The 9,411-nt window shown below is 38.9% G+C and overlaps 1 protein-coding gene across 1 annotated transcript in view; it reads right to left on the bottom strand.

The window, feature by feature from the left end:
* Positions 1 to 1,418: 1,418 nt before the first annotated feature.
* LOC115423715 (potassium voltage-gated channel subfamily C member 1-like) overlaps positions 1,419 to 9,411 on the bottom strand; it is a 133,913-nt gene continuing 125,920 nt past the window's right edge. The window contains exon 5 of the mRNA XM_030140713.1: positions 1,419 to 1,469. Coding sequence (XP_029996573.1) covers positions 1,429 to 1,469 — 41 coding nt within the window. The 3' untranslated portion in view covers positions 1,419 to 1,428. The remainder of the gene's footprint in view (positions 1,470 to 9,411) is intronic.

Here is a 9,411-nt window from a genome sequence, read left to right as displayed (position 1 = left end):
TACGTGTAAAGCAGGGTTAAAAAACAAACAAAATGAGAAATTTCAGATCAAATTCGATATCAGCCGGTTTGCCGTCCAGTGTGCAGTTCGGCACTTGCGCCGTCTGTCATGGCACTTGTCTGCGGTGCGAGCAGAGTGTGACGTAACATGCAAAGGGTCAATATGATTAGCTCAACACTTGGGGAAATACACTTACTCACTAAGGGTGAAGTAAAATGATTGATACAAAATCCGTGTGCAAGTCTCTGCAGTACAAAGACTGGAGTCAATTAGTCAGGCTTAGTGTTAGGACATTAAGTTGGTTTCTTCCATTAATCACAACTGATTTGACTTTAAAAACTATTGACAATGACAGAATCTGATTTCAATAGCTGCTGATAGCAGCACAGCATCCAAGAATATATGAGGCATGTTAAAAGGTTATGCACATACTGATGGAACTGGAGTTAAATCCAATAAGCACTATTTTTGCATGTAACAGCATAACTGAGATACCTGATTTATTTTAAATGAAAGTCAACTTTATTATCTGCTTAATTCATAATGTATGAGCATGCTCAGGTAGTTAGTTGCCCAAAGCATGCAGTCTCAGTTTTGCTAGCATGCATGGTCATTAGAATTTAGCTAAGTGTTTACTCACTTAAGTAGGAGTACAAGGGGAAAACAGGACAACTGTCCCTGGTTTACACTAAACTAGATCAGTGGACATCTAGCTCTACTTCTGTACTGCAGAGACAAGCTATCAATCTTTTCATTTAACTCTTGAGGTATTTCCTATTTCCCTCAAACACTTTAGTACATCATTCTCTTCATTTGCTGCTCTAACCTCCCATAAACAAAGTTTTTGGCAAGATCCAAGATACACTGTGTATCATAAACTCTCCTTGCTCTTTAATGTTGGACAGGATGTTGCTGATGAACCATAGAGCAGTTAGTTTTTCTCTTAGGAGGCTAATGCAAATCAAAGAGAATAATTCCTGTTACTTGCTAAAAGACAGCACGAGCCAAACTTGAGGACAAGGGATTTACAGGTAAATAAAACTTAACCAACAGACATCTGATCACTGCCTACAACCATCAGAATGACACTGAATGAAATACAATTGTGCAATATGTTCAAACACAAAGGAAACATATACATTTAGGTAACAAGATTAAAAATACTGACAGAAAGACAATATCATTAGCATATAAAAACAAAATCTAAGTTAAATCATTTTCTTTCTTGCAGAAGAATAAAGTTGAGATATATGTACTGTATCTTAGTACATATGTAGATGGAAGTTTGGGCACACACAAACACAGAAAGACATATCAAACGACTGCTGTCTAATGTATCTACATTGCATATTTCTATGTTTGTATACTGTCTCTATCATATTCTGTCTTCTTCCCATGTGTGTCATGTTGCCTTTGTCTTCCATTCTTCTACCACGGGCTGTCGCTCCAGTAGCCGTTCACAGTGCCTCCTACTGAGCAGTTGCAGCCGAAACAAAGAAGAGATGGACGGACAGAAGAGGAGGGGTGGAGTCAGGAAGAAGGGAGGGCGGGGAGTTGGTTGGGTTTAGGAAGGTCACAAACAGGGAAAGAAAGAGAAGCCGAAAAGGGAGAAAACTAAAAAACTTTGCCACTAGTTGCTGAGTCACACTGGAGTCAGTGTAAGTAGAAACACTGCTGGCAATGGGAGGTGGGGTGGAGATGGGGGTGGTGACAGCATGACAGACAGCTCCTCACATATAGACAAGCTGTAATGTCCAAAACAGTTAATCATTTTACAAAACTGGCCTATTTGCTTTCTTTCAAACACTGAGATGAAAAGATTCACACTAGTCATATGTTTGTGTGTTTTGAGTGAAAAGTAATCTCCAATATCCAGAGCTAGCACAATGTGAGCACAATGCTAGCCCTGGATGTAAGTCTGGATGAACATACTGTCAGTGTAGAATAGGGTGGAAAAAAACTCCCTGGCTTATTTGTTTTATTGCTTCAGGTAGTGTTATGCCAAGGATGTGGTGATGGGGCCTTTTTGTTTGAGGAAACATCTTGCACCACCTTGAAATTGGTCAAAGCTTGCCATTTCCACCATATAGCTGCTAGCTTTGTGGTGTATGTAATTTTTTTATTTGGCACCGGGGACAAAACACACAGATAGTGAAGGAAAGGGGAGGAGAATGTAATCTCACCCTACAGTTCAATTCCTGTAAGTCAATCTAAGATGGCCCCAAAACCCAAGGACATGGTGAGGGTGCCTCTGCAAAGAGATTTGGGGGGGGGGGGGGGCATGTTTGCATATGAGGAGGCAAGCCCTGGCCTTAAAATGGCTTAATACCTAATAAATGCCACAAAGAACAAAGCAGGGCAAACACATGGTACAGTCCAAATTTTCATCAAAACTTGCCACTTCCTGCATTTTGCTGTTATCTTGGTGGTGGCTGTTTTACATGGTAAGGAAACTGTGAGCTCAGTTACAATCAGGTAACAGAGGGAAAGAAGACTTGAAGGAGAATGCTGCCTTGAATGACTGGCTAACAGCAGGCTTACTCTAAAAACTACTTTGAAAATGTGCATTTGCATTTGGGGAGACAGGCCTTGACAATACTAGAGCTGCAACTAGTTGACGTAAACCTAAAGCCAGTCAGATTTACGCAGATATAGATACAGATTAACTTTATGTGCTCGTTCACGAAAATGTAGTCACTGTGTATATCAAGGTTGTGTCTCCACAAAGGAATATGAAGTCATAAGATCTTTAAGCTCTTGAAGAACAGGGCTTCAGTACATATCAGTCTAAGCTGACACTGAAAATGGGTATTTAAAGAAAGATTTGTGTATTACATTGTAAACTAACATAATGCCCACATTGCATTCTGACAGATGGTGATGCCTAGAATGTTTTTAGATCAAACTGACCTTATTTTAAATGTATATTTATCTTGGCAATATTTATGCAGCTCTAGGCTTAAATGGCTAAAACCCTGCAAACTAAATGCCATCTTGATCCAAATGTTTGTAAATCATTACATTTACAGAAACAGGTTTAAACTTGTTGTTTCACAGTGCAGAATAAGGGGAATGAGATTGTAAATCTGAATAGTCAGACTTGAGGCAGGGTTTAAGACACGATTAGCCTAGTTCAGAAAGAAGGAGCATTTCCAGTACCCAACATTCCCTAGAAGTTATAATTTTCACATTTTGGAATATGTTTAGTTCAGCATGTGTCACATGTTCATTAATTTATTGCTAACATTGGACAATACTCAGCTAAGTGGTACCTCCTGCTTCCGGCTTAAGCTAGGATAACCAAATCCTAGACTCCCACTATTTATCAATTTAATACATCAACACTGGTATCTTTCTTCCCATCTCATTCTTTGAAAAATAAAGCCAGTAGGTGATCTTTGTGTAGCTTTAAACTGTAGGTAACCACTCGGGGCTGTTCTTCATACTATACAGCTCAACCATTGGCCAAGAGCCCAGGTGAGAGCATGGACAGCAGGTGAGGAATGATGGTAGTAAGAAACATCAGACCTCTATCTTTAGTTTCCATGACAACACCTACACTGGAGGTCAGCTTAAGGTCAAGGGTCATGATTTGAGTTCACCTATGGTTTTATTCTTATTCCTTGCCAACGAGCAGCTTTTTTGTCCTTTTTGCCCTAATGTTTTACTCTGGGCTGCCAAAGTTTGTCTTTGTCTTTAATCCCTTCCTTCCTGTAACTGTGATTTCCAATGTTTTGACTATATTTTTAAGGTCTGTTCAAGCTAAAATCATAACAAAACACAACTGTACGTTACACAAATGTGTTGCCCTACTTTCACATGTTCCCCTGGGTTGGAAACCACTGTCCTGTAACCTTGATACGTCCCTGACACATTCATGCTTCTTTACACCACTTTTAATGTAAAAATAAATTTCCAGCATGTCATCTGTCCCATGAATATTTTTGTGGTGTTTTAGGATCTGAATAAAATCTGAAGCCTGAGGAGAAAGCAGGAGGGAAAGGAGGAGGAAGATGGTGCTGCTTTTGTACTGTGAAGTTGAATCTAATGTAACTCCAAACATACATAGACAGTGTGTCTATGTTTTAGTAATACTGAGGTTATTCTTCCAATTAACTAATGTAATGCAAAGAAGTCTCCATCTACATGGCTCATCATTTTTTTTTAAAGGTGCAGAGGTGCTACATTTTGGGATATTCCTTTTTAGAGATATGCTTTTGACTTTAAATGTACAAAAAAATCTGATTTCAGACTACATGTAGGTACGCAGTATTTTATTTTGGAATCTCTGGAGTAAAACATGCATGCTCCAGTCTGAGTAATAGTGCCTATGGGTGTGTGTGTGTGTGTGTATGTGTGTGTGTGTGTGTGTGTGTGTGTGTGTGTGTGTGCATTCTGAGGCTTCATATTGGAAAAGTCTCTTAATCATAGCTACTCTTAAGTATCAGTCTTAAAGCATTGAAGTGCAAGTGCAGACACAGGCAAGAAAGAGCACAGGGAAAGCTAGAGGTAAACTAACTCAACTATCATATCAGTCTAAACTAACTCTGTCCCTGTTAGTAAGGCAGGTGTGTTAGTGTGGGTTTGTGTATGTCACTCTAGTGTACTACACAAAGCAAATACATTTGCTTAAGCATCTTATTTGATAAGCTATTCTGTAGGTTTAAAGTCTAGACTCAGAGTACAATAACTCATTGATTGCAGTAATGGTTTAATGGAAGAGCAGCAGAAATGAATCAGATGTCCATGACACAATATCCCCTTGGAAATAAAACATGAACCAAAAATGTATTTTGTTGTTGCTGTTGTTGTTGTTGGCATTTTGCTGTTGCTGTTTTCCCTGTCAGCTATGCTACAAGATGGAAGGGATGGGTGAGTGGCATCGCCTGAGGCCAGGCGGCTCGAAGGGCTCGAAGGTGGAGTTTGTGATGGGAGTGAGGCGCAGTGGGGCGCCAGTCATCCCGGAGATGTTATTGAGGCTGCGTGACTTCTCATAACCCGTGGCTGAATGAAGATGACAGGTTCAGAAGGCAATGGTTAGATGACCGATGTGATGGATCAGTCACAGGAACAAAAACAAAAAGTTTTCGTGACATTGAAATGTAGTGTATGGAGATGAAGATGCATATTTGCATGACAGAAATGATAGTCAAAATGATTTTATTGATGTTATGATGGCATTGCATATCAGAAGTAGCAAATATAAACCATTTGTTACAGTTCCAAGCATTTGTAAATGAAACAAAAGTTGAAAAAAGTCAGCCCAAAACAAGTAAAAATATTTTAGACCAAAAGAGGAAGTTAGAAAAAGACAGACAGACAGATGGACGGAGGGACAAACAGATGGACAGACAGACAGAGACAGGACAAAACAGGAATATGGGTTACGAAAGTCAGCTATCACTTGCCATAATATCCCATATACACCTAGAGGTGGTGCTGTGCAGCACCAACATGGACAGTGTAGGGATGGACAGATGCCCAGTGGATGCCAGCAGTCACATTAATCGGAATACTGAACATAATGTGTAAATGTTTTGGACTTTATCCACATCCACTGGACTGTCTGTTCTGGGACTCCCAAAAGCACTTTGTTGGCACTCTTGGTGGAGTTTGTGGTGAAGTTATTTTTAGGAAACTCAGAACAACTATCATGAATCATCTGGAGCTGAGCACACAGTCAGGGTTAGAGACAAACAATCATCACAGTTAAGGGGTTTGAAGTCAGTCGAGCTGAAAGAACAACCAGACAGTCATTTAGAAAGACAGACTCAAGTCAAAATTCCCCAGTCACAACCAACAGTAAGTAGTAGTAGTAGTAGTCAACAAAATCGTATGTGTTTATGTGAAGTTTATGTGCCTTGTTTCATGCTTGAGATTTGAAAAGTTGTAATTGTTTTGCTGTGGATTTGTCAGTGGGGTTAAATCTGCAAAATCCTCTTTTCTTTCAACCCTAACTGATCAAGTCAGATGGCTGGCCACCCTGAACTCAGTTCTGTCAAGGTTTTTTCTTTAATAAATTTTTTTCCTCCCCACTATCAGCAAAGACTTGGTTTCTTCTCTGTATATCAGATGTCCTTTACCTTTTTTATACAGTGCTGTGAAATAATTGTGTATCAAGATGGTTGCTATGTAAACACAATTGTAACTGTAAGTGCTATCTGTTTGCTTGTGAGTAGTGTACTGCTAGCTTGCTAACATTCCTTGTCAGTGTGTATTTGTTGATGTTATCTTGCAATCTGCCTTTGTCACTCCAACATTATCTGCCTGGCTGTTCCTAACTGAGCATTGGGCAGCAAAGCTCATCTATTCAACATTGTTGAAGAGTCCGTGAAAACTACTAATGCTATGCCAAGCCATAAGACATTAGTCTTTTTTCCACCAGATTCCAAGGAACTTTAATTACCAGGAACCTATTTACTGGAGTAAAAGAATTCCTGGTAATCTGCATGCTTTGTGTTTCCACTGCACCTCAAAGTTCCTGAAAATGTGTCCAAATGAGGCTTAGTCATTTTAAGTTGCCATCTTTAAGTCCTGTTGAATTTCTTTTGAGTGTATTCGGGAAAATTTAAATGTGTTTGAAAAAAATACACCTGACAGACAGAAGGAGCGACTTAAAACACTCAGAGAGTATTCTGCAAATGGATGCCATTGTTCATCTGCTGCCTGTAACCTCTCTTCTTTTGCTCCATTTTCCAAATGATGAAAACACAAGCGAAGTGAAGCTCATAGAAACAGAATAAACAAATGAAAAAGTAATCAGAGTTTCCTAATACTGGGTGTATTAGTAAGGTTTTCATACTTTTTCACTTTTTTATTCTTCCCCACCAGACATATTGCTCCTACTGCTCACTGATATCATGCCAAGTCAGGGATTCATTTCCAATTTTAAATGAAAGAGAATTATAAACTACATAAAACAAAATTACTGTCCTTTTTGGGTAGTTCAGTCTGGGGGCATGAGTTGTGAAAGTTTTATGTAAGATCCAATGTGTAACAGAGGCATAGAAGTTGGGAGTCGGATGTTGAAAGTATGCTAAATTTCAGTTTCGTTTCACGCTAGTATAAGTGATGTTATGTATGGATCCCCCCACCCCACCCCCGTCAAGCTAAGACAAACTTTATTCTGCTGAAGTCTTAACTTTCCATCTGATTGCACTTTGCCTGCTAAATTGGGTGAATAGTTTTCAAAAAATTAGTTTGACAAATTTCAAATTTTCAAAGATATAAAACAAATCCAAATATTGAAATTCAGTCATCAAACTGTACACTGCACCTCTCCCAGTGCTAAAGAACATGTGTGTCAAATTTGACAAGAATTGGATGAATAGTCTTCTAGTAATTGGTTGGACAAAAATCTTGGATGGATGGCTGGGAAGATGGACAAAATTCCGCTGTCGCCGTTACAAATGTGATTTTATTACTGAACGAAGTTTGATCACCACAATACTTATGAATGTTCTACTTGAAGATTTGTGGTATGCTCTGCTGTAAGTGTTTGTCATATTCCACTTATAAAGAAGAGTTTAAAACCAAAGCACTGGGGCAGAAATCCAAAATCAAACATTACATGGAACAGGACATGACCACTGGTTTCCACAAACATTGGTTCTCCTACTTCTGCTCAATGAATTTCATCCCCGGGGGGAGGGGGGGCAACCAACCAATGATAAATAACAGGCAGGTTGTAACAGTTTTCTCACACCTATAACCTACATTACTGGCACTAACATTTACCTGAACTAAACTGTCGGCAGTCTCAGAATTCGCAAACATCCCCATGCACTGGAGCGCTGTAAAGGGAGGGTAAATGTGACAAATTCATGGGGCCCAGTATTTGTGTGTCCAGTGGATACAGGTTAGAAGCTGTGTGAAAATTTCGTGTAAGATCCACTATATAATAGAGGAATAGAACCTGGGAGTTGGACATTGAAAGTATGTAAAGTTTCACTTTTGTTTCACACCAACGTTAGTTACATTAGTTTTGGACTGCACCCCCACATATATAACTGCTGCTGCCCCCCCCCCCCCCGCTCCATCAAAAAAAAAAAAAAAACATCCCCCCCTCTGTTATTTTTTAACAAATCTCACCCTGATCATAACCACCACAACCAAATTAGACTAACATTTTTGCCACTTAACTACAACCTGGTCCATTACATCCTGCATGTTGAAAAGGGAGTCTATAGGGGTACTGGGGCATTGAGTGCGCAACAGTCAGTATATGATGACTTTTGATAGCTCTACTTGTACGTAACACAAACAACATCTTGTTGTTGTTACAAAAAACAACAGAAGGACGGACTCCCCATTTCTGTCCTTCAAAACCTTTTGTCTAGTCTACCTGGAGAAGCAAAATAACACCAATGAAAACCCCCATAATAGTACATATGTGTTACTGGATTTAGCTGAAGGGGGCAAAAATAATGTTTCGGTGCCGCACATCAGAAACCTCAGGAGGCGTTGCAGATATCACAGCGACAGATCTGGGTCATTGTGGTCGAAACACCTGGGTATTCAGTGCAGAACATGTGTGTGGAAATAGCACACGTAGGTTAAGCCACAAGAATGTTCAAGTAGAACATTAATCTCCCTGAATCTAATGGTCTCAACTGTATATGTGTGTTGTATAGTTTGAAATAAATGTGTATGTGTTCATTTCTATGTTAGTGTCTGTGCAGCATCACATATAAAGGCAGTTTAGAGCACCTGTACACCATGATCAGAGCTCTTGTTATCAGAAGACATCTTAACATGTTCTGATGATTAAAACCTTGGCACAAATCATAAACCATGACTAAGACCAGACTGTACCAAGACCCACACCACAACAGATACAAAGCAAGGAAATTGACCAATATGCTACAATATGGCCTAACCAATTTGTTTTCTTAACATAACATTGAAGTGACACCCAACTTTAAAGTGGCTACACTTCTGTGAAAAGGGGAAAATGATAAGGTTTCTGCAGAGTTTTATTGCTTATTCCCATATGATGTCCCACATATTGACACAATATCCCACACTGAAATTTTGAAGACAATATATGATTAAAACTAACAAGAAAAAAAGTCAGATACCAATCCATATATGTCAGTAATTGTAATTTTTGTAATTGTAATTTTTTTGCTTCTTTGGTTAATTCTTTTGTTAATTTGTTTCAATATTTTGATCATTTTGATTTACAGTTGTCACAAGATTAAAATGACTATAGAAAATGGAAAATGACAGTAAACATTCCCACAACATTCCCTGGAGCTTTAAAGGATCAAATGTTTTCATTGACATTAGATTCATGATTACCTTTTAGTGATAAATTTTTGATATGGAATAATTTCATGTCTTAAATTATGATATGTGACAGTGAATATGAGATGAACATAGTAACTGTTAGTACTGTTCATGAATCTG

This window comes from Sphaeramia orbicularis, chromosome 8 (assembly GCF_902148855.1).
Source record: "Sphaeramia orbicularis chromosome 8, fSphaOr1.1, whole genome shotgun sequence".
NCBI lineage: Eukaryota > Metazoa > Chordata > Actinopteri > Kurtiformes > Apogonidae > Sphaeramia > Sphaeramia orbicularis.
Note: the sequence above shows the minus strand (reverse complement) of the source record. Positions and strands in the feature narration are given on the sequence as shown.